At 39.9% G+C, this 22,332-nt stretch overlaps 1 protein-coding gene across 6 annotated transcripts in view; it reads left to right on the forward strand.

The window, feature by feature from the left end:
* Positions 1–22,332, forward strand: part of TCEA1 (transcription elongation factor A1) — a 58,245-nt gene that overhangs the window by 7,039 nt on the left and 28,874 nt on the right. For 4 of the 6 annotated variants that reach the window (XM_035276457.3, XM_078352450.1, XM_035276455.2 and 1 more), the window contains exons 2-3: positions 3,787–3,849; positions 21,426–21,531. In XM_035276457.3, coding sequence (XP_035132348.1) covers positions 3,829–3,849; positions 21,426–21,531 — 127 coding nt within the window. In that variant the 5' untranslated portion in view covers positions 3,787–3,828. The remainder of the gene's footprint in view (positions 1–3,786; positions 3,850–21,425; positions 21,532–22,332) is intronic. The other 2 variants (XM_035276456.3, XM_017965339.4) reach the window with 1 other exon arrangement.

Raw genomic sequence — 22,332 nt, forward strand, 5'->3', positions numbered from 1 at the left:
GGGAGATTATTATTGTAGTGGAAATAAGTAATTATTTGTATATTATTGTGCTCCTCATCTACCGTCCTGGGTGTCAGACCTCTGTTTTGATACTTCATCTGTGTAATGTTGCCTCATTGGCTATTATAACTACCTATCGAGGTTGGCGTATTATGCTCGCCTATGTGTAAAGAAGCTGAAGCTTGAAAAGGACCAATAACATTACCAAGATCTTACAGTTCTAGGAAATGGCAGAGCATGGATTTGAATCTAGATCTGTCATATATGTACATCGTATTCTTGACCCTAAATCATCTATTACTCCCTCTTTTGTACATCTCCTTGAGGAGACGGATGTTTGTATCCTACGTGGTCTTGGGTATACTGAACACATAGTACAAGTGTGAATACCATGGTTTATAAAAGCACTTTTTTTCTGTTGCCAGATAGGAGCACCAACGATGTAATAAAATAGTGTGATAGCTGTAGTTTATCTTTCAGCCAGTAGTGTGAACTAAATTTGGCTATGGAAATTAAAAAAGAGTCTTTCTCTGGCATCATCTATAGGAGATGCTGCAATCTCATAGATTTGGACATGTATTCTTTTTTTAAATAGAGGCGAGATCTCATTCTGTTACCCAGGCTGGTCTCGAACCCCTGGGCTCAAGTGATCCTCCTGCCCTAGGCCTCCCAGAGTGCTGGGATTACAGGTTGAGCCGTTGTACCTGGCCAAGACTGGACATTTAGAGACAGGTGATGCTTGGGGAAGGCTAAAGTACAGCTTCTTGTTTGGTAATAGTGGTCACTGAGTTCACAAAGGAGCACTGCCACTGCTGGGGAAAGGGCAGTGGGATGAGGGTCAGGCGACTAGTTTATGTTCTTAGTACCCATCGGTATGACCTTGGGCAAGTCACTTTCCTTTTGTGGGTTTAAGTGTAACTAAGAGTTTGAAATAGATCATCAAATATTTCTGTTTGTTTTAAAATTCCTTGATAGCAGAAAGATTTCTGTCTGCTCACTGCTGTATCCCCAACACAGTATAGCCTGGTACATTTGAAATTACTGGAGTAGATCTCACCTTTTCTAGTTAGTAATCATAGTACCTTGTGCAAGTTTCTTGACACAGTCCCTCATCTGCAAAATGGAGATAATAGATTACCTGATTCTATAGGATTTATAGTGCAGGTGAAATTCAGTATATGTGAAGTATTCAATAATGCCGAGCACATAGTGCAAACAGAGTTTGTTGTCACTGAATTAATGTATGATTACCTGTTTTGTGTTTGACTCAGACCATCATAGTTACTTTCTGTTTGTTTCTGGGTTTTTTTGAGACAGAGTTTTGCTTTGTCACTCAGGCTGGAGTGCAGTGGCACAATCTCAGCTCACTGCAACCTCCGCCTCCCAGGTTCAAGCGATTCTCCCGCCTCAGCCTCCTGAGTAGCTGGGATTACAGGCGCCTGCCACCACACCCAGCTAATTTTTGTGTCTTTAGTAGAGATGGGGCTTCACCATGTTGGTCAGGCTGGTCTCAAACTCCTGACCTCAGGTTGATCTACCTGCCTTTGCCTCTAAAGTGCAGGGATTACAGGTGTGAGCCACCGCACCTGGCCCATACTTATTCTTAAAGACCCTTCAGTGAAGTATTTATTTGAATTGGTTGGAACACAGTGCAATTTTCAGAAAGGTCATAGTTTTATTCCTTGAGTGTTATTTTTAGCTTTTTCTTCCAACCATGACCTTACCAGAGAGCTGAGTAGAAAGGGAAAGAAACAAAATTAATGCAAATATATTACCTCTACTTGGAAAACAGTTGAAACCATATGTTACATTGCTGATATGTTAGAAGAATGAGCCTCATGTTAGGAGACCCTGCTTTTTAAGGAACTTTTAGAAGATGAGTCTTTATTGTTATTAATTGATGCTTGGTCAGAAGTGGATCAGAAAGCCTGGAGATGTGGGTAGAAGAATGTCAATGGTAGAATACAGGCCCACAGTCTGTTTTTTTTGTTGTTGTTGTTTGTTTTTTTAAATTTTATTTTATAAATGGAGTCTCACTCTGTCCACACAGGCTAGACTGCAGTGAGTGGCATGATCATGGGTCATGTAACCCCAAGCTTCTGGGTGTGAGCAATCCTCCGCCTCAGCTTCCCAAGTAGCTAGGATCACAGCCATTATGGCCAGCTAATTTTTTATTTTTATTTTTTGTAGAGAGGAGGTCATGCTGTGTTGACCAGACTTCTACAGTTTGTTAATGAAAATTAGTAGGGTCTGATACATTGGTAATTTCAGATCTTTCGGATTTTATGAAGATAATTTGGTACATATATCATAGATTATGTAATACCCCCAGCAGGATTTGGGCACTTCAGGAACCAGGCATTATCATTTCTCTAATAGTAATATTCACATTACATGGCATAAATAGAACACAGATAGCTTCACATGTGTAGACATTAGGGTTAGCTGCCAAATGAGTTTTTATACCTATAAGAACTCTAGAAATCTTTTACTTTTCAAAGGTTTTTGGTCTGGGAATTTGCAGATAAGGGATTGAAGACTTCATTTATTCACAAAAATGTCATGCCTGTAGAAATTCTTGTTTAATAATACACTTTAAGGCAGTGTTAGTTTCCTTTTCCAACAACTTTAATGTTTTACTGTTTCTAGATGACTCTAAATAGGAAGAATTTATAGAATTTTAAGATCAGGAGAGATCTTTAAACAACAAATAATTCAAACAGTTTATTTATAATAACCTGTCATGATTTCTGTTGAACTTAAATTTTCATTTTTGAGGTATTGGGTTAAATTAAAATGATGTAACTCTTTGTTACCAGAATAAAAGCTAATAGTTTTATTCTCGAAGGCCACGCCTAATGTCCATCACCTTTAAATGAAAAATCGCGTGACTAGAAGCCTTTACTTGATAGTATATTTAAGAAATAAAGTGATATTTTGAGAGTCTTCGCTTGCTTTTTCCTTTGGCGTGTTCAATGAGGAATATGCTCTGGTTCTTTCTGGTTTTTGAGGTATCTTGTATTTCGCTGATTTGTAGGGTGCCTCTTTTTCTTTTTTTGTGTGTGATGGAGTCTCACTTTGTCGCCAGGCTGGAGTGCAATGGCGCGATCTTGGCTCACTGCAACCTCCACTTCCTGAGTTCAAGCGATTCTCCTGCCTCAACTGTACTTATCCTGCTTTCTAAGTGTTACAGTATGAAAACAGCACCCTAGGCCAGGTGCAGGCGGATCACGAGGTCAGGAGATTGAGACCATCTTGGCCAACATGGTGAAACCCCATCTCTACTAAAAATACAAAAATTAGCCAGGTGTGGTGGTGAGTGCCTGTTATCCCAGGTATTCAAGAGGCTGAGGCAGGAGAATCACTCGAAACTGGGAGGCGGAGGTTGCAGTGAGCCGAGATTGTGCCACTGCACTCTAGCCTGGGTGACAGAGTGAGACTGTTTCTCCAAAAAAAAAAAAAAAAGTTATAATAAAACACTGTATCATAGTTAAATCATTTTTTCTTTATTAATAGTATATAAAGAAGTGATTATGCAGATATAGTATTTGAAGTAAATATTAGACTAAATGCAATAGAATGTGAATGTATTTGATTAGATGAAATATGATAGATTAAATTAATATTAAATTAGAGTATTTGGCTACAAGCTCTAGGTGGTGCTGTTGCTCCTTATCTGATTTTATTCCTCTAGGTGCTTTCCGTGATTATCCCATGAACCTTATTTCTGGGTAGTCCCTGTTTTGCCATCTTGGGAATTCAATATGAAATTGTTTTATTTTATAGGCTGGAGCACTGGATTTGCTAAAGGAGCTTAAGAATATTCCTATGACCCTGGAATTACTGCAGGTATGTGCTTGTATGCATCACAGTTTTATAATAGGTAGTTGTCATAAAATACTGAAACATCTTCAGTCCCAGTATGTTTTTGTACTGTCTTGATAATGGTGTAAACCCTTATTAACTGCTATTTTTTTTTTACACGTGGCAATATAAATCAGTAATCTAGTAAGTTGCCATTATAGAGCAATGTCGCCCCTCTTAAGAAGAATAAAACCTGAATCTCTAAAGTTGGCAGTAGCAGTGAAATCTCACTTTGAGAGGAAGTTGGATTCTTGGTCCCAATTTGGTCTCCTAGGATTTCCCTTTCTTGATCTATTATTGATAGCTGCAGCCAACATGAAGCTAGCTTCAGGGTGAGGATGGCAAGGTGTCACTCCTTTCCCCCCCCCTTTCTTTTTAGCACCAGTCAAGCATGTACACAGTTGATGTCTGTTAGACGTTACACAGATTCATTAATGAAGTCTTATTCTTTATTGATAATATTTGTACATGTTTATTGGGTTATCTGTGATATTTGGTTACATGCATAGAATGTGTAATGATGAAATCAGGGTGGCCGGGCATGGTGGCTCACACCTATAATCCCAGCACTTTGGGAGGCTGAGGCGGGTGGATCACGAGGTCAAGAGATCGAGACCATCCTGATCAACATGGTGAAACCCCGTCTCTACTAAAAACACAAAAATTCGCTGGGCACGGTGGCGCGCGCCTGTAGTCCCAGCTACTCGGGAGGCTGAGGCAGGATAATTGCTTGAACCCAGGAGGCGGAGGCTGCGGTGAGCCGAGATCGCGCCATTGCACTCCAGTCTGGGTAACAAGAGTGAAACTCCGTCTCAAAAAAAAAAAAAAAAAAAAAAGAAATCAGGGTATTTAGGGTATCTCTCACCTTCAGTATTTACCATTTCTGTGTTTGTGTTGGAGGATTTCAAGCCCTCTCTTCTAGCTATTTTGAAATACATAATACCTTCTTTAGTGACCCTTCTCTGCTGTGGAATGTTAGAATTTATTCCTTCTATTAACTATATGTTTGTACCTATGAACAAACCTCTCTTCATTCCCTTGCCTTACTTATGCACCCTTCCCAGTCTCTAGTATCCATCAGTCTGCCTTCTATCTTTGTGAGGTCTGCTGTTTTAGCTCTCACATAGTAGTGAGAATATGTGCTATTTGTCTTTCTGTGCCTGCCTTATTTCACTTAACATAACTCCTGTTCCATCCATGTTACTGCAAATACATGATTTCATTCTCTTTTATGACTGATAGTATTTCGTTGTGTGTATACACCACATTTTCTTTATTTATTTGTCCCTTTATGGCACTTAGGTTGGTCCCATATCCTGGCTATTGTGAATAGTGCTGTAGTAAACATGGGGGCGCAGATATCCCTTTGTTAAACTGATTTCTTTTAGATACATATTTAGTAGTGGGATTGCTGGATCATATGTACTTTAATTTTTAGTTCTTGAAAAATTTCCGTACTGTTTTATATAATGGCTGTGCTAATTTACATTCCCATTAACAGTGTATGAGTTCCTTTTTTTCTGTGTTTTCACCAGCACCTGTTATTTTTTTGTTTTTTCAATAATAGCCATTCTGGGCCTGGCTCAGTGGCCCACTCCTGTAATCCCAGCACTTTGGGAGGCCGAGGTGGGCAGATCACCTGAGACCAGGAGTTCAAGACCAGCCTGGCCAACATAGCGAAACCCCATCTCTACTAAAAATATAAGAATTAGCTGGGTGTGGTGATGCACACCTGTAGTCCCAGCTACTCAGGAGGCTGAGGCAGGAGAATCAGTTGAACCCAGGAAGCAGAGGTTACTGTGAGCTGAGATTGCACCACTGCACTCCAGCCCAGGCCAGACAGAATGAGATTTTGTCTAAAAAAAAAAATGGGGTGGGGAGTTGGAGAGAGATAGCGTGAGGAGAAATGCCAGATATAGGTGATGGGGAGGAAGGCAGCAAATCACACTGCCATGTGTGTACCTCTGCAACAGTCTTGCATGTTCTTCACATGTACCCCAAAACCTAAAATTCAATTTAAAAAACTGTATAAAAAATAGCCATTCTGATGAGTAAGATGGTATCTCTTGGTGGTTTTGATTTGCCTTTCTTTAATGATTAGTGATGTTGAACATTTTTTCATATACCTGTTGTCTGTTTGGATGTCTTCTTTTGAGAAATACCTATTCATGTTCTTTGCTCACTTTTTTTTTGAGACAGGGTCTCTCTCTGTTGCCCAGGTTGGAGTTCAGTGGCATGATCATGGCTGACTGCAGCCTCCACCTCCTATGCTCAAGTGATTCTTACACCTCAGCACCCGCACCACACCCCCTACACCCCAAGTAACTGGGGAGTAAAGGAGCATGCTGCCACGCTTGGCTAATTTTTAAATTTTGTTATTTTAGAGATGGGGTTCTGCGGTTCTGCCTGTGTTGCCCAGGCTGGTCTTGAACTCCTGGGCTCAAGCAATTCTCCAGCCTTGGACTCCCAAAGTGCTGGGATTGCAGGCGTGAGCCACTGCAGCCAGCGTTTTGCCCACTTTTTAATGGGATTATTTGTGGTTTTTTTGGTTTTGTTGTTGAATTGTTTGACTTCCTTTTGTATTGCTGATATCAGTCCCTTGTCACATGAATAGTCTGCAAATATTTTCTCCTATTCAGCAGATTGTCTCTTTACTCTGTTGTTTCGTTTACTGTGCAGAGCGTTTTTTTTTTTTTTTTTTTTTCCCTGAGACACAGTTTCACTCTGTGGCCCAGGCTAGAGTGCAGCAGTGCAACCTGCGACCTCCGCCTCCCAGGTTCCAGTGAATCTCTCACCTCAGCCTCCAGAGTAGCTGGGATTACAGGCACCTGCCACCACACCCGGCTACTTTTTGTATTTTTAGTAGAGATGGGGTTTCACTATGTTGGCCAGGCTGGTTTCAAACTCCTGACCTCAGGTGATCCGCCCACCTCGGCCTCCCATAGTGCTGGGATTATAGGCATAAGTGAAGTCTTATTTTAATGTTCCATGAAGACTGAAATATAAAAATAAAACTTTGACAAAAGTCAAACTGTTAAAAATGAAATTTAATATTGCCAATAACATGAATATGGTTATTTTCTGCTTGACATTTTTTTATTATCCACAAGTGCTTTCTTGGGTATTTCTATTATATTATGTCAGAATTTAGAGAAAGATGGCAGGGGTATTTGAACATGATTAAGAAAAAAAGTCAGGTTTATTTTCATTAATGGCTAACTGAAATCGAACATTTCTTTCAGTTGTGAAAACACTAAACCACAGTTGTATTACCAGTATTTATGACTGAAACTAAAATAATTCACACATTTTAACTTCAGTTTACTTATATTGTAAAAGTATTGAAATTGCTCATTATTATTGTTGCTGTTATACCTTATGCTAGGTCTTACTTAATGTTTTCATAAGGGAGGGCTGGGCGCAGTGGCTCACGCCTGTAATCACAGCACTTTGGGAGGCCAAGGCCAGTGGATTGCTTGAGCCCAGCAGTTCAAGACCAGCCTGGGCAACATAGCAAGACTCTGTCTTGATAAAAAAGAAAAACAGGCTAGTTGCAGTGGCTCACGCCTATCATTCCAGCACTTCAGGAGACTGAGGTGGGCGGATCACCGGAGGTCCGGAGTTTGAGACCAGCCTGATTAACATGGAGAAACCCTGTGTAAAATTAGCCAGGTGTGTTGGCACTTGCCTGTAATCCCAGCTATTCAAGAGGCTGAGGCAGGAGAATCACTTGAATCTGAGAGGCAGAGGTTGCAGTGAGCTGAGATCGTGCCATTGCACTCTAGCCTGGGCAACGAGAGCAAAACTTTGTCTCAAAAAAAAGAAAAAAGAGGTCAGGTACAGTGTCTGACGCCTGTGATCCCACCACTTTAGGAGGTTGAGACAGGCATATCACAAGGTCAGGAATTTTAGATCAGCCTGGCCGACATGTTGAAACCCCATCTCTACTAAAGATATAAAAGATTAGCTGGGTGTGGTGGTACATGCCCTGCAACTTGGGAGACTGAGGCAGGAGAATTGCTTGAAGCCAGGAGATGGAGGCTGCAGTAAGCCAAAATCGCCCATTGCACTACAGCCTGGGCAACAGGGTGAAACTCTGTCTCAAAAAAAAGAAAAGAAAAGAAAAGAAAAACACAAAAATAAGGGAGCATATACGTTACTATCTTACATTTAAAAATATTTTCTAATTTATATTATATAATTAGTTTTTTTTTGTAATCCTGTGTATTTTATTTAATCAATTTTTAATGCATTCTGAGAAGGGATTTATAAGCTTCAGCAGACTGCCAAAGGGACCCACGGTGCAAAAAAAGCGGTAAGAACTCCTCTAGGCCGTCCACATGGGGAAACCCCAGTCAACATGGGGAAACCCCAGTCAACATGGTGAAACCCCTTCCCTACTAAACCCCATCTCTACTGAAAGTACAAAAACATTAGCCGGGCGTGGTGGCACATGCCTGTAATCTCAGCTACTCAGGAGGCCAAGGCAGGAGAATCGCTTGAACCCAGGAGGCAGAGGTTGCAGTGAGCCAAGATTGTGCCACTGTACCTCAGCCTGGGCAACAGAGTGAGAGTCTTTATTGAAAAAAAAAAAAAGAACTCCCCTCCTCTATCTGTATACCCCAGAAAGAGAAAGGAGAGAAAGGAAGTAAGTTATGAAGTCCCACCTTCTCAATTCAGGTTTCTGTCCAATGATCAGCAACTTCTCTTGCAAATCAGCTCTAAGAATATATTTTCCTTTGAGATAGGCTCTTATTAAGGCATAACTTTATCCTCGCAGACCTATGTGGGGAAATCCACGTCAGAAACAGCATAGTAATCCTAATATTTATTTAACAGGTATGTGTAGAGTTAAAGAGTATGGAGGTTGGATAGGATTAATATTTATGACTCTAATTTTTTCTTGTGCTTCCTTCTTTGAAACGCCTGTGTATTTATTTAACAAACATTTGAGTTTTTACTATGGATAAGAATAAGATAAGGCCTTTCCTCCCTCATAGAGCTTAAATTCTAGTAGAGGAAAACTGACATATAAACAAAGATATAGTTACCCAAAGAAAAGTTCATATATAGAGTTCATTTGGGGGAAAGAAGGAGGATAGGAAGAAGCACAAAGTTTACTTGTCAATGTAAGTACATAATCTGGGAGGGCAGAATGCCTTTATATAGGTGGTAAAGCTGAAACCACATCTCAAAAGGTCCCTCAGCAGATAGACAGCGAAAGGTATTTCAGCAGAGGAAACAGTATGTGGAAGCAGTGTGGCCTTTAGAACTGAAAATAAAGGAGTGCTAGTCGCATTCAGGGTTAAAGACATGGGAAGAGCTAGTTGCATACAGGGTTAAAGACATAGATGGTGTGGCATGCAAGGCCTCATATGTGATGCTGAGAGCATTACTACTGAAAAGTGTTAGGCAGGAGAGGATGTGACCACATTTGCACATGGGAGGAAATGGGAGGCTAGAGCCTGAAAGACCTGTTGATTAATGATATTCAGGTGAGGAGTGATGAGGGCTTAAACTAAAATAATAGCAACAGAAATGGAGAGAATGGGGATTTCCTAGTAAAAGACAGCCTGTAAGGATTGTTAGTTGATTGGATGGAGATGAAGGAGTGGAGGAATTTAGGATGACTGAGATTTTTGCCATGGTGACTGGGTAGGTGGTGCTATTTAATAATATAAGAATATTCAAGAAAGGTAGTATGAAAGTGAGCTTGGGATGAGAAGGAAATAAAAATAGAGGGATGAAGAGATAACGGATAATTTGGATACATTGGGTTTTGAGATGCCTGTGAAACAAATATATACAGGTATCTGGTAGGTAGTTGAGTATGTCCGCTCTAGCAGTGCTGTCAAGTACAACTTTGCAGTGAGGGAAATGTTTTTGATGTGAGTGTTGACTGATAGGGTAGTGCTTAACTGTGTGAGGCTATTGAGCACTTGAAATATGACTAAGGAACAGAATTTTAAATTTCATTTAATTTTAACAAATTTTATTTTTATTATTTCTACATTTTTTATTGCATTTTAGATTTTGGGGTACATGTACAGAACATGCAAGACAGTTGCATAGGTACACACATGGCAGTGTGTTTGGCTTCCTTTCTCCCCTTCACCCACATTTGGCATTTCTTCCCAGGCTATCCCTCCCCAGCTCCCCACCGCTCGCTGGCCCTCCCCTTTTCCCCCCAATAGACCCCAGTGTTTAGTACTGCCCTCCCTGTGTCCATGTGTTCTCATTTTTCATCACCCGCCTATGAGTGAGAATATGCAGTATTTCATTTTCTGTTCTTGTGTCAGTTTGCTGAGAATGATGTTCTCCAGATTCATCCATGTCCGTATAAACGACACAAACTCATCATTTCTGATTGCTGCATAATATTCCATGATGTATATGTGCCACATTTTCCCAATCCAGTCTATCATCAATGGGCATTTGGGTTGGTTCCAGGTCTTTGCTATTGTAAACAGTGCTGCAATGAACATTCGTGTGCATGTGTCCTTATAGTAGAAAGATTTATAGTCCTTTGGATATATACCCAGTAATGGGATTGCTGGGTCAAATGGAATTTCTATTTCTAAGGCCTTGAGGAATCACCACACTGTCTTCCACAATGGTTGAACTAATTTACACTCCCACCAACAGTGTAAAAGTGTTCCTTTTTTTCCACATCCTCTCCAGCATCTGTTGTCTCCAGATTTTTTAATGATCGCCATTCTAACTGGCGTGAGATGGTATCTCAATGTGGTTTTGATTTGCATCTCTCTGATGACCAGTGACGATGAGCATTTTCTCATATGTTTGTTGGCCTCATGTATGTCTTCTTTCGTAAAGTGTCTGTTCATATCCTTTGCCCATTTTTGAATGGGCTTGTTTGTTTTTTTTCCTGTAAATCTGTTTGTTCTTTGTAGATTCTGGATATCAGCCCTTTGTCAGATGGGTAAACTGCAAAAATGTTTTCCCATTCTGTTGGTTGCCGATTCACTCTAGTGACTGTTTCTTTTGCTGTGCAGAAGCTGTGGAGTTTCATTAGGTCCCATTTGTCTATTTTGGCTTTTGTTGCCAATGCTTTTGGTGTTTTGTTCATGAAGTCCTTGCCTACTCCTATGTCCTGGATGGTTTTGCCTAGATTTTCTTCTAGGGTTTTTATGGTGCCAGGTCTTATGTTTAAGTCTTTAATCCATCTGGAGTTAATTTTAGTGTAAGGTGTCAGGAAAAGGTCCAGTTTCTGCTTTCTGCACATGGCTAGCCAGTTTTCCCAACACCATTTATTAAACAGGGAATCCTTTCCCCATGGCTTGTTTTTGTCAGGTTTATCAAAGATTGTATGGTTGTAGATATGTTGTGTTGCCTCCGATGCTTCTGTTTTGTTCCATTGGTCTATATCTCTGTTTTGGTACCAGTACCATGCTGTTTTGATTACTGTAGCCTTGTATAGTTTGAAATCCGGTAGTGTGATGCCCCCTGCTGTGTTCTTTTTGCTTAGAATTGACTTGGCTATGCGGGCTCTCTTTTGGTTCCATATGAAGTTTAAGGTGGTTTTTTCCAGTTCTGTGAAGAAAGCCAATGGTAGCTTGATGGGGATAGCGTTGATTCTGTAAATTACTTTGGGCAGTATAGCCATTTTCACGATATTCATTCTTCCTAACCATGAACATGGAATGTTTCTCCATCTGTTTGTGTCCTCTCTTATTTCGTTGAGCAGTGGTTTGTAGTTTTCCTTGAAGAGGTCCCTTACGTTCCTTGTGAGTTGTATTCCTAGGTATTTTATTCTTTTTGTAGCAATTGTGAATGGCAGTTCGTTCTTGATTTGGCTTTCTTTAAGTCTGTTATTGGTGTAGACGAATGCTTGTGATTTGTGTACATTGATTTTATATCCTGAGACTTTGCTGAAGTTGCTTATCAGTTTCAGGAGTTTTTGGGCTGAGGCAATAGGGTCTTCTAGGTATACTATCATGTCGTCTGCAAATAGAGACAATTTGGCTTCCACCTTTCCTATTTGAATGCCCTTTATTTCTTTTTCTTGCCTGATTGTTCTGGCTAGAACTTCCAGTACTATATTGAATAGGAGTGGTGAAAGAGGGCATCCTTGTCTAGTGCCGGATTTCAAAGGGAATGCTTCCAGCTTTTGCCCATTCAGTATGATATTGGCTGTTGGTTTGTCGTAAATAGCTTTTATTGCTTTGAGATATGTTCCATCGATACCGAGTTTATTGAGGGTTTTTAGCATAAAAGGGCTATTGAATTGTGTCGAATGCCTTTTCTGCGTCAATTGAGATAATCATGTGGTTTTTGTTTTTGGTTCTGTTTATGTGGTGGATTACGTTTATAGACTTGTGTATGTTGAACCAGCCTTGCATCCCCGGGATGAATCCTACTTGATCATGATGGATAAGTTTTTTTATTTGCTGTTGCAATTGGCTTGCCAATATTTTATTGAAGATTTTAGTGTCTATGTTCATCATAGTTTTTGGCCTGAAGTTTTCTTTTCTTGTTGGGTGTCTGCTGGGTTTTGGTATCAGGATGATGTTGGTCTCATAAAATGATTTGGGAAGGATTCCCTCTTTTTGGATTATTTGGAATAGTTTCAGAAGGAATGGTACCAGCTCCTCTTTGTGTGTCTGGTAGAATTCGGCTGTGAACCCATCTGGACCTGGGCTTTTTTTGTGTGGTAGGCTCTTAATTGCTGCCTTGACTTCTGACCTTGTTATTGGTCTATTCATAGTTTCAGCTTCCTCCTGGTTTAGGCTTGGGAGGACACAGGAGTCCAGTAATTTATCCATTTCTTCCAGGTTTACTAGTTTCTGTGCATAGAGTTGTTTGTAATATTCTCTGATGATGGTTTGAATTTCTGTGGAATCTGTCATGATTTCCCCTTTATCATTTTCTATTGCATCTATTTGGTTGTTCTCTCTTTTCTTTTTTATCACTCTGACTAGTGGTTTGTCTATTTTGGTGATCTTTTCAAAAAACCTGCTCTTGGATTTATTGATTTTTTTGAAGGGTTTTTCGTGTCTCTATCTCCTTCAGTTCAGCTCTGATCTTAGTTATTTCTTGTCTTCTGCTAGGTTTTGAGTTTTTTTGATCTTGCTCCTCTAGCTCTTTCAATTTTGACGATAGGGTGTCAATTTTGGATCTCTCCATTCTCCTCATATGGGCACTTATTGCTATATGTTTTCCTCTAGAGACTGCTTTAAATGTGTCCCAGACATTCTGGCATGTTGTGTCTTCTTTCTCATTGGTTTCGAAGAACTTCTTTATTTCTGCCTTCATTTCATTGTTTATCCAGTCAACATTCAAGAGCCAGTTGTTTAGTTTCCATGAAGCTGTGCGGTTCTGGGTTGGTTTCTGAATTCTGAGTTCTAACTTGATTGCACTATGGTCTGAGAGACTGTTTGTTATGATTTCAGTTGTTTTGCATTTGCTGAGGAGTGCTTTACTTCCAATTATGTGGTCAATTTTAGAGTAGGTGTGATGTGGTGCTGAGAAGAATGTATATTCTGTGGATTTGGAGTAGAGAGTTTTGTAAATGTCTATCAGGTTTGCTTGTTCCAGGTCTGAGTTCAAGCCCTGGATATCCTTGTTGATTTTCTGTCTGGTTGATCTGTCTGTTATTGACAGTGGAGTGTTAAAGTCTCCCACTATTATTGTGTGGGAGTCTAAGTCTCTTTGTAAGTCATTAAGAACTTGCCTTATGTATCTGGGTGCTCCTGTATTGGGTCCATATATGTTTAGGATCATTAGCTCTTCTTGTTGTATCGATCCTTTTACCATTATGTAATGGCCTTCTTTTGATCTTTGTTGCTTTAAAGTCTATTTTATCAGAGATGAGAATTGCAACTGTAGCTTTTTTTTGCTCTCCATTTGCTTGGTAAATCTTCCTCCATCCTTTTATTTTGAGCCTTTGTGTACCCTTGCATGTGAGATGGGTTTCCTAGATACAGCACACTGATGGGTTTTGTTTTTTTATCCAATTTGCCAGTCTGTGTCTTTTGATTGGTGCATTTAGTCCATTTACATTTAGGGTTAATATTGTTATGTGTGAATTTGATACTGCCATTTTGATGCTAGCTGGCTGTTTTGCCTGTTAGTTCTAGATTCTTCATTATGTTGATGTTCTTTAGCATTTAGTGTGATTTTGGAATGGCTGGTACTGGTTGTTCCTTTCTATGTGTAGTGCCTCTTTTAGGAGCTCTTGTAAAGCAGGCCTGGTGGTGACAAAATCTCTGAGTACTTGCTTGTTCGCAAAGGATTTTATTTTTCCTTCACTTCTGAAGCTCAGTTTGGCTGGATATGAAATTCTGGGTTGAAAGTTCTTTTCTTTAAGAATGTTGAATATTGGCCCCCACTCTCTTCTGTCTTGTAGTGTTTCTGCTGAGAGATCTGCTGTGAGCCTGATGGGCTTCCCTTTGTGGGTGGCCCGACCTTTCTCTCTGGCTGCCCTTAGTATTTTCTCCTTTATTTCAACCCTGGTGAATCTGACGATTATGTGCCTTTTGGTTGCTCTTCTTGCGGAATATCTTTGTGGTGTTTTTTGTATTTCCTGCATTTGAGTGTTGGCCTGCCTTGCTAGGTGGGGGAAATTTTCCTGAATAATATCCTGAAGAGTATTTTCCAGCTTGGATTCATTCTCTGCATCACCTTCTGGTACACCTATCAAACGTAGGTTAGGTCTCTTCACATAGTCCCACATTTCTGGAGACTTTGTTCATTCCTTTTTGCGCTCTTTTCTCTAGTTTAGGTTTCTCATTTTATTTCATTGAGTTGATCTTCGACTTCTGATATTCTTTCTTCTGCTTGGTCAATTCGGCTGTTGAAACTTGTGCATGCTTCACGAAGTTCTCGTATTGTGTTTTTCAGCTCCTTCAATTCATTCATATTCCTCTCTAAGTTGTCCATTCTTGTTATCATTTCCTCGAATCTTTTTTCAAATCTTTTTTCAAGGTTCTTAGTTTCTTTGCATTGATTTAAAACATGGTCTTTTAGCTCACAAAAATTTCTCATTATTCACCTTCTGAAGTCTAATTTCGTCATTTCATCACAGTCGTTCTCCATCCAGCTGTCTTCCCTTGCTGGTGAGGAGTTTTGGTCCTTTGTAGGAGTTGCGGTGTTCTGGTTTTGGGTGTTTTCCTCCTTTTTGCGCTGGTTTCTTCCCATCTTCGTGGATTTATCCACCTGTCGTCTGAGTAGTTGCTGACTTTTCGATTGGGTCTCTGAGTGGACACCCAGATTGTTGATGATGAAGTATTTCTGTTACTTGGTTTTCCTTCTACCAGTCTAGCCCCTCCACTGTACGACTGCTGAGGTCCACTCCAGGCCCTGCTTGTCTGGGATGCACCTATAGTGGCTGCGGAACAGTGAGGGATGCTACCAGTTTCTTTTTCTGCTGTCTTTGTCCCAGAATGATGCCATCCAAATGTCAGTCTTCTGGATATAGAGAGGTCAGGGAGCTGCTTGAGGAGACAGTCTGTACTTTATAGGAGCTCAAGTGCTGATCTGTGAGCTCTGTTGTTCATTCAGGGCTGTTAGGCTGCTACATTTAATTCTGCTGCAGCAGAACTCATTTAAAAAAACCCTTTTTTTTCTCAGATGCTCTGTCTTGGGGGGTTGGGGTTTTCTTTATGTGTCTGTTGCGCTGTCCTGCCCAGCTAGGTGGCAGTCTAGTCACTATTTGCCTGCCGAAGCTCCGCCCTGCTGGTGTGAGGTCCGCCCTGTTGTTGCAGGCTCTGCCCTGCTGCTGAGGTCTCCACCCTGCTGCAACAGGCTATGCCCTGCAGCGGAGTCTCTGTTGTGGCGGGTTGCCTCGGCAACGGCAGGCTGCATCAGCAATGGGAGTGTACCTCAGTAGGGGTGGGTTGCCTCGGTAATGGCAGCCGCCCCTCCCTACCGAGCTGCACCGTCCTAGGTTCAGCTGTGCCTGCAGTGAAACTCTCCACCCGGAGCGTTTGGAATCGCCGTTTTGTTTGTCCCACTGCCCTGGCCCAAATGCCTTTTCCCTGGAATCTCTTAACCTGGCTCACTGTCCAAGTCCTGTTCAATCAGATGGATATGCCAATCTGCCCTCTCAAGTCTCAGATTGCCAGTTCAACAGGGCACCCGGACCCGTGCGCTCTGTGCGGAGCGCTGTGGAGCACCACTGCGCTGCAGCACCGGCCGCCAAGCTGCACCAGCCAAAACTGCTTCGCTGGCGTCCTACATCTCTTTTATACCTGGGAATTTCCCCGTTCTGTGGGCAACGAAGATCCGTCTGGAAATGCGGCCCTGACTCACCCTCCGCGCGTTCACTGAGAGCTTCAATCCTGGGTTGTTCTCACCGCGCCATTTTGAGTCGGTCTCCAATTTTAACAAATTTTAAATAGCCATAAATGTAAACAGCTCTAGAGTATAGGAGAAAGGATAGGTTTAGGAAATATTTGGGAAGTAATAGGATAGAGGTGGGTTAGATCTCCTAGAAAAACAGGAAAACAGAGTTGGGATATAACAGACTGGTTAAATCAGATGAGATTGGAAGAGTCCATTAGCGCTTACAATTAGGAGTGCAGGAAACTTTGAGCAGAGTTGAGAGAGTAGAAGGTGGGTATGGGTTGAAGGTGGGGAAGTAAACAGGAAGACATATTTGGGCTAGTAATATGTTGGTCTAGTTTTGTAAGTTTTTTTATATAGCAGATTAATTTATTCAATAATTATTAAGTGCCTGCTGTGTGCTAGATATTATTGTACATGCTTACTCTAGTGGCAAACAAGCCAAAGTCCCTGCCCTCTTGGAACTTATTAAAAGGTTACTAAACATAGCTTTATGTTTCTGTTTTTAAAAACAGTATTTTTGAGATGTAATTCACATACCATACAATTCACTCATTTAAAGTGTATGATTCATTGTTTTTTAGTATATTCTGCTACTGTCACCACAGTGAACTTTAGAACATTTTCATCATCCCAAAAAGCAATGGCATGCCCTTCTGCAGTCATTCTCCGTTCGCCCCAACTGCTTCCCCCTTCCAGCCTAGGCAACCACGAATCTTTCTGTCTCTATAGGTGATTTGCGTGTTCTGGAGTTTTCATATAAATGGAGTCATACAGTATGTGTGTGACCTTTGATGTCTGGTTCTGTCACTTAGCTTAATGTTTTCAGGGTTCATCCTTGTTGCCATTTATGTCAGAATTTTCAGTCCTTTTTATGACTGAGTAATATTCAGTTGCATGGATATTTCACATGTTGTTTATGCGTTTGTCAGTTGATGGATAGTTGGGCTTAGACTTTTTTGGCTGTTACACATCACACTGCTAGGCATGATTATGTACAAGTTTGTGTGAGCATATGTTTTCTTTGTTCTTGTGTAGATATCTAGGAGTGGTATTGCTGGTTTATGTGGTAAGTTCGTGTTTAACATTTTGATGACCTGCCAGACTCTTTTCCAAAACCACGGTACCATTCTATATCCCCAGTAGTAGTAAATGAGGGGTCCAGTTTCTCTGCATCCTTGCAAACCCTTGAGCACTTGTTGCTGTTTGTCTTTGATTATAACTATTCTGGTGGGTATAGTGGTATTTCATTGAAGTTTTAATTTTTTTCTTTTTTTTTTTTTTGAGACAGAGTCTCACTCTGTCACCCACGCTGGAGTGCAGTGGCGCTATCTCGGCTCACTGCAACCTCTGCCTCCTGGGTTCAAGAGAGTCTCCTGCCTCAGCCTTCTGAGTAGCTAGGACTACAGGCACGTGCCTCCACATCCAGCTAATTTTTTTGTATTTTTAAAAGAGATGGGGTTTCACTGTGTTAGCCAGGATGGTCTCAATCCCCTGACCATGTGATCCGCCCGCTTTGGCCTCCCAAAGTGCTGGGATTACAGGCCTGAGCCACTGTGCCCGGCCTGTAGCTTTAATTTCTATTTCCATAAATTCTCTAAGGATGTTGAACATCTTTTCATGTGCTTGTTGGTTATTTTTATATCTTATTTGAAGAAACGTCTATCTGCATCCTTTGCCCATTTTTAAAATGGGTTGTCCATTTTTTACTGAGTTGTAATAATTCTTTATATATTCCAGATACAAGTCCCTTATCAGATACAGAGTTTGCAAATATTGTCTCTTTTTCTGTGACTTATCTTTTTACTTTCTTGATGATGTTTTTTGAAGCACAAAGTTTTAAATTTTGATGTAATCTATTTTTCTTTGATTGCTTATGCCTTTGGTGTCATATTTAAGAAACCATTGCCTAATCCAAGGTCATGAAGCTTTACTCCTATTCATATCGAGTTAATTTCTGTGTGTGGTGTAAGGAAGAGGTTCAGCTTTATTCTTTTTTTCTTTAGAGAGTTTTGCTCTGTCACCCAGGCTGGAGTGCAGTGGTGTGATCTCGGCTCACTGCAACCTCCACCTGCCGGGTTCAAGTTATTCTCATGCCTCAGCCTTCCGAGTAGCTGGGATTACAGGCATGCACCACTGTGCTGGCTAACTTTTGTATTTTTAGTAGAGATTGCATTTCACCATGTTGGCCAGGCTGGTCTTAAACTCCTGACCTCAGGTGATCCACCGGTCTTGGCCTCCCAAAGTGCTGGGATGAGCCACCATGCCTGGCAGTTCTGTTCTTTTACATGTGGATATCTAGTTGTTCCAGCACCATTTGTTGAAAAGAATATCCTTTTCTTCAGTGAATTGTCTTGATATCCTTATCTAAAATCAGTTGATGAAAAATGTTGGAGTTTATTTTCTGGAGTGTTAAATTTATCCCATTGCATGTCCATCCTGTTGCCAGTACCATGCTATCTTGGTTACTATAGGGAATTGTGAGTGTTCCAACTTTGTTCTTCTTTTTCAAGATGGTTTTTTTGCTAGTTTGGGTCCTTTACATTTCTGTATGGACTTCAGGGTAAGCTTGTCAATTTCTGCACTAAAGGCAGATGGGATTCTGATAGACATTGCATTGAGTCAGTAGTTCAATTTGATTAGTATTGCAATCTTAACATTTAAGTCTTCCAGTCTATCAACATGGGATTTTAAAATTTTGTTTAGGTCATGTTTAATTTCTTTCAACAATGTTTTATAGTAGCTGTGTGTTTCTTTATCTTGTCTTTTATATATGTGTGTGTTGTGTTTTTAATGTATGTTTTGCATATGTGTTTTATAGTAGCTATGTAGTAGCTATATGTTTTTTACCTTAAGATTTAGTGGCTACTTTCAGATCATCTTGGCAAAAACTCATGAGTGATCACGAAGGAGACTTTTCATCTGGAGCACACCAAATCTGCTTGTTTCCTGTGATGTTAACAGTGTCTCTTGATCTCAGTACTCATTCCTTTCTGCTTTACCATCCGTGTGCAGCTGATCCCTAAGGCTGCTCAATGCACTCTCCACATTTCCAAGGTAATGTCTTTCTTTCTGCATACCTGATGTTCTATAGAAATCATGGGCAAAGACACATGTTTTATCTGCTAGAGTTTCACAATGTGTAGTTTGTCTCAAAAGCTTTCATTAGTCCTGCAGTCAAGAAAACAGTTTTCATCCTGCAATTCCTAAGGTCACTTGCGAACAGAATATTTTCTTATAACCTACTTATTACATCCTGTAAGCCATAACATACCAATTTCAGGAAAAATCCCTGGGGAATTCTTGGTGGCAGCTCCAGACTTGCTTATCCAAGTAAATAGCTTCGTAATCTTTTCCTCTGTCTACTTTTTTTTTTCATTTTTTTCCATAGTACCCCCAAAGGAAAAAAGAAAAACTTATTTCAAATCTTTGCTTTTCATTCTACCTCGGCAGCCTGATTTCTTATTATTTTGACTTGACAGTCTCTTTCTTAGATAAGCGTGTTTATTACAGATAGCTGTATTCTCATTATGGGTTTTATTTGCGGCCAAGTGGGATAATCAGTGACTTTTTAGTAATCAGAACATCCTCTGATCATTAAAAAAGTAGTCACCCAGCAGCACAATTTATTCATTATTTCCTTACACCTTTGCTCTCCTGCAAGCACCTACTAAAATGCCAGTTTATTTTTTTTTGCAAATTAGTGTCCGTTCTAAGCTTCAGAACTACACTATGTTCCTAGAAAACTAGCCTTGTTAACCCCAAATTGTTTGGGGCTTTAAAATTTGAGTACCTTTAAAAAAGGAGTCCCTTTATCTTTCTGCTGTTCAATCTTATCTGCCTTGCTGGCTTTCTAAGAGATACAGGACACTCCAGCCAACCACATATTCTAAATTCTTGAACATAACTTAGATCCTGAGTCTGTCTCTGTTGAGAGGATTGAATAATTTAGAAGGAAATCTCAAGTACCCAATATTTTTCTGCCATAAAGCTTATAGCAAGGGTTCTCTTCTTTTTTCGCAACTAAGAATTCCTTTCGTTATATTTTTCTTCCACAAATTGTGTATTTGAAAGATTGTCTGCTAACACCTGAACTTACTAATTTACTGTTTTTTATTTATCATCCATACTTATGCTATCATAACTTTGTGTTCTTTGAGCACTGTTTGAAATCATTGATGTGCTAGAAAGACCATGGACTTTGGCAATGGACAAACCTGGACTAAAATCCCAGCTTTTGGCTGGGCCAGCGACTCACATCTGTAATCCCAGCACTTTGGGAGGCCGAGGTGCGTGGATCATCTGAGGTCTAGAGTTTGAGATCAGCCTGGCCAACATGGTGCAACCCTGTCTCTACTTAAAAATACAAAAATTAGGCAAGCAAGGTGGCCTGTGCCTGTAATCCCAACTACTTGGGAGGCTGAGGCAGGAGAATCACTTGAACCCGAGAGCAGAGGTTGCAGTGAGCCAAGATTGTGCTACTACTGCATTCCAGCCTGAGCTACAGAGTGAGACTCCATCTCAAAAAAAAAAAATCCCAGCTTTGCCGGTCAGTAGTAGTGGTATGATGCTAGGTACATTATTTATTGGTACTTCTAATCTCTTCATCTTTAAAATAGAGATAATCTTAACTTTGAAGGGTTGTTAGAAAGATTGATAAATGTGGATGCTCTAAGCATAATTCCAGGCATGTAGAATCATCGCAGGTTAAATTCTACCTGTATTTAGTGAAGTCCATTTTAATGTCTGTGATTATATTTTGATTCCCAGCAAAAAATAAAAATAAAAAAATAAAGCCTTTTAAAACTCCATAGGTGGTAGTTTTTGTTTGGATATCCTCATAATTTGCAGCTGGCGCTCTATGAAGTAATCCATGTAGAATGTATAGAAACAAAGAAATGCATATATTAGTCATGATTGCTTCAGCCTGACTTATATACAACATTTTATATTTTATCCTCATTTATCTTCACTTCTCCTTTGTGGAAAGACTGGCTTCAATTTTCTAGTTAACCAAACTTATTACAGTAGCGAATTTTACGCTTCTAGATCTTGGTGATAAGAACATTCATGAGTCTAGTGTCTCATCTGAAGATGTGTGTATCTTAAGAATATGGTTTGCTATTATAAGGATCCAAATAATTGAAGTTTTAAAATTCTAAAATGGAAACAGGAATCTGGGAAAGAAAACGTGGGTGAAATACTAATTTGTTTAAAATGAAGTTAGTATAAATAATTGTTTTGTTATTGCCTTGCAGTCCACAAGAATCGGAATGTCAGTGAATGCTATTCGCAAGCAGAGTACAGATGAAGAAGTTACATCTTTGGCAAAGTCTCTCATCAAATCCTGGAAAAAGTTATTAGGTATCATTGTTCTTTCCTTACATATATTTATGATGATGTGATTTATTCAGATGGTTAGTGGTTAACATTTTACAGTTAGGTAATGGTTACATTTTTTTCTTCATGAATCTAGATATACTGAAATCAGTGCCTCGTAATAAAGGTGAAGGGGGTTAATATGACCTTTAAGTTTTTTTTTTTTTCTTGCCTTTTAGACTAGTCAGATTTGGTTTTCTTAACTTCTGACACAACTGGATAAACTATTTAGGTAAGAAGAATTTTCTCTTAAGAGAAAGGTTGTGCATACCTTTTGAAATGGTTTTTGAAATTTTTGACTTGCAGAAAACTTGCAAATATATATATATATATATATTTTATCACCAGGAAAATATCGAGGTCGGGATCACATAGCTAGTTTTCTAATTTGAAATCATTCTTAAGCCTCTCTTTATATTTTATGAAACTGACATTTTAAAGAATACAGGCACTTCTTTCCCTTTGTTTTTCCCCCAAGGCAGAAATGTTCCTTTCCCATTTGTAGACCAACCTGTTTACTTGGGTTCATGATTTTACTTTTTCTTTGTTTTTGGTCTGTGATCTTTCACTATCAGTTATCCGCTCTCTAGGAAATGTACTCTGTCCTTGTCCATAGGGTCTTAGCCCAACGAATATGAATTCCCTCCTCTTAAATCTTATTTTGGGGCTGTCACTTTTTTATTGATCTATTTTCTAAAAGTCAAATTTGGAAGGAAAGAAGATTAGAGGCAATTTTGTCCTTCACCTGAATTGCACAAACCCAATAAAAAAAACTTGTTGTCGTGG

Source organism: Callithrix jacchus, chromosome 16 (assembly GCF_049354715.1).
Source record: "Callithrix jacchus isolate 240 chromosome 16, calJac240_pri, whole genome shotgun sequence".
Classification (NCBI taxonomy): Eukaryota; Metazoa; Chordata; class Mammalia; order Primates; family Cebidae; genus Callithrix; species Callithrix jacchus.